This window comes from Entamoeba invadens (genome assembly GCF_000330505.1).
Source record: "Entamoeba invadens IP1 unplaced genomic scaffold scaff_1105074726279, whole genome shotgun sequence".
NCBI classification, from domain to species: domain Eukaryota; phylum Evosea; order Mastigamoebida; family Endamoebidae; genus Entamoeba; species Entamoeba invadens.
The window spans coordinates 31,122-32,121 of NW_004440261.1; the positions used below are offsets into that span (position 1 = coordinate 31,122).

Genomic DNA, 1,000 nt, shown 5'->3' on the forward strand with positions numbered 1-1,000 from the left:
TTGTCACCGGGGTATGGTCTAGTCAGTGGAGTTTGCACGAAGTGTCCAGTTGGGTATTTTGGAGTTGGTGGAATTTTGACATGTCAGAAGTGTGGAGTTGGAAACATTTCGTCTTCTGAAGGATCAACTTCATGTACGCCATGTGGAGATGCGACTGTCCCAAATAAAGACCAAACTCAATGTGAAAGATGTTCAAGTGGTTTCTTTATTAACAGCGCAAAGACATGTGAAGAATGTGGTGCCAATTACATTTCTGATGGTGAAGAATGTTCACAATGCGAAGAAGGAGAAGAACCCAATGAAAGTCGAAACGACTGTGTTGAATGTAAATCGGGATTTTATAATTCACAAGAAGGGGGCGTTTGCGTCGAGTGTCAGAGTGGGACGTTCTCTTCATCAGAAGGATCAACTTCATGTCAAAAATGTTCAAATATATGTAAAACGTGTGACTCGAAAAGTGGTGTATGTTTGTCGTGTTACGCTGGAAGTAAATTAAGTGAAGGTACATGCATAGAATGTCCCGCGGGGACTTATCAAAGTGTTGATTTCAGTAGTTGTACAAACTGTGCAAACAATACCTATTCATATTCAAATTCAACGACGTGTGAAAGATGTACAACTTGTACAGAGTGTGACTCTACAACTGGGTATTGTACAAAATGTCCCAATGGATATCAACTCAATTCAAACACAAAGAAATGTGATTCATGTTTAGTCGGGTATTATTCCAACCAAACTACAAATATGAAGTGTACTAAATGTCCCATTGGATCATTTTCATCATCAAATGCTTCACTAAGTTGTACAGAATGTGAAAGTGGAAGTTATGCAAATACAGAAGCATCAAACAAGTGTACAAAGTGTTCACAATTATGTCCATTCTGTAGTGCACAACGGGGAATGTCTAATTGTTCAGTGGGTACGACTTGTCATGTGTCTGTGGAAGTGCAAGCTGGTATATATGCAATCCGACTCTGCTGTCAATGTGTGAAGTGGTATA

At 39.5% G+C, this 1,000-nt stretch overlaps 1 protein-coding gene across 1 annotated transcript; it reads left to right on the forward strand.

Annotated features, from left to right (window-relative positions):
* Nucleotides 1–998, forward strand: EIN_369000 (GCC2 and GCC3 domain containing protein; the record flags this gene model as incomplete). Its single annotated transcript, XM_004255555.1, has 1 exon — nucleotides 1–998. A coding segment is annotated over one exon (998 nt), but the record flags the coding sequence as incomplete, so codon positions are not given.
* Nucleotides 999–1,000: the final 2 nt, after the last annotated feature.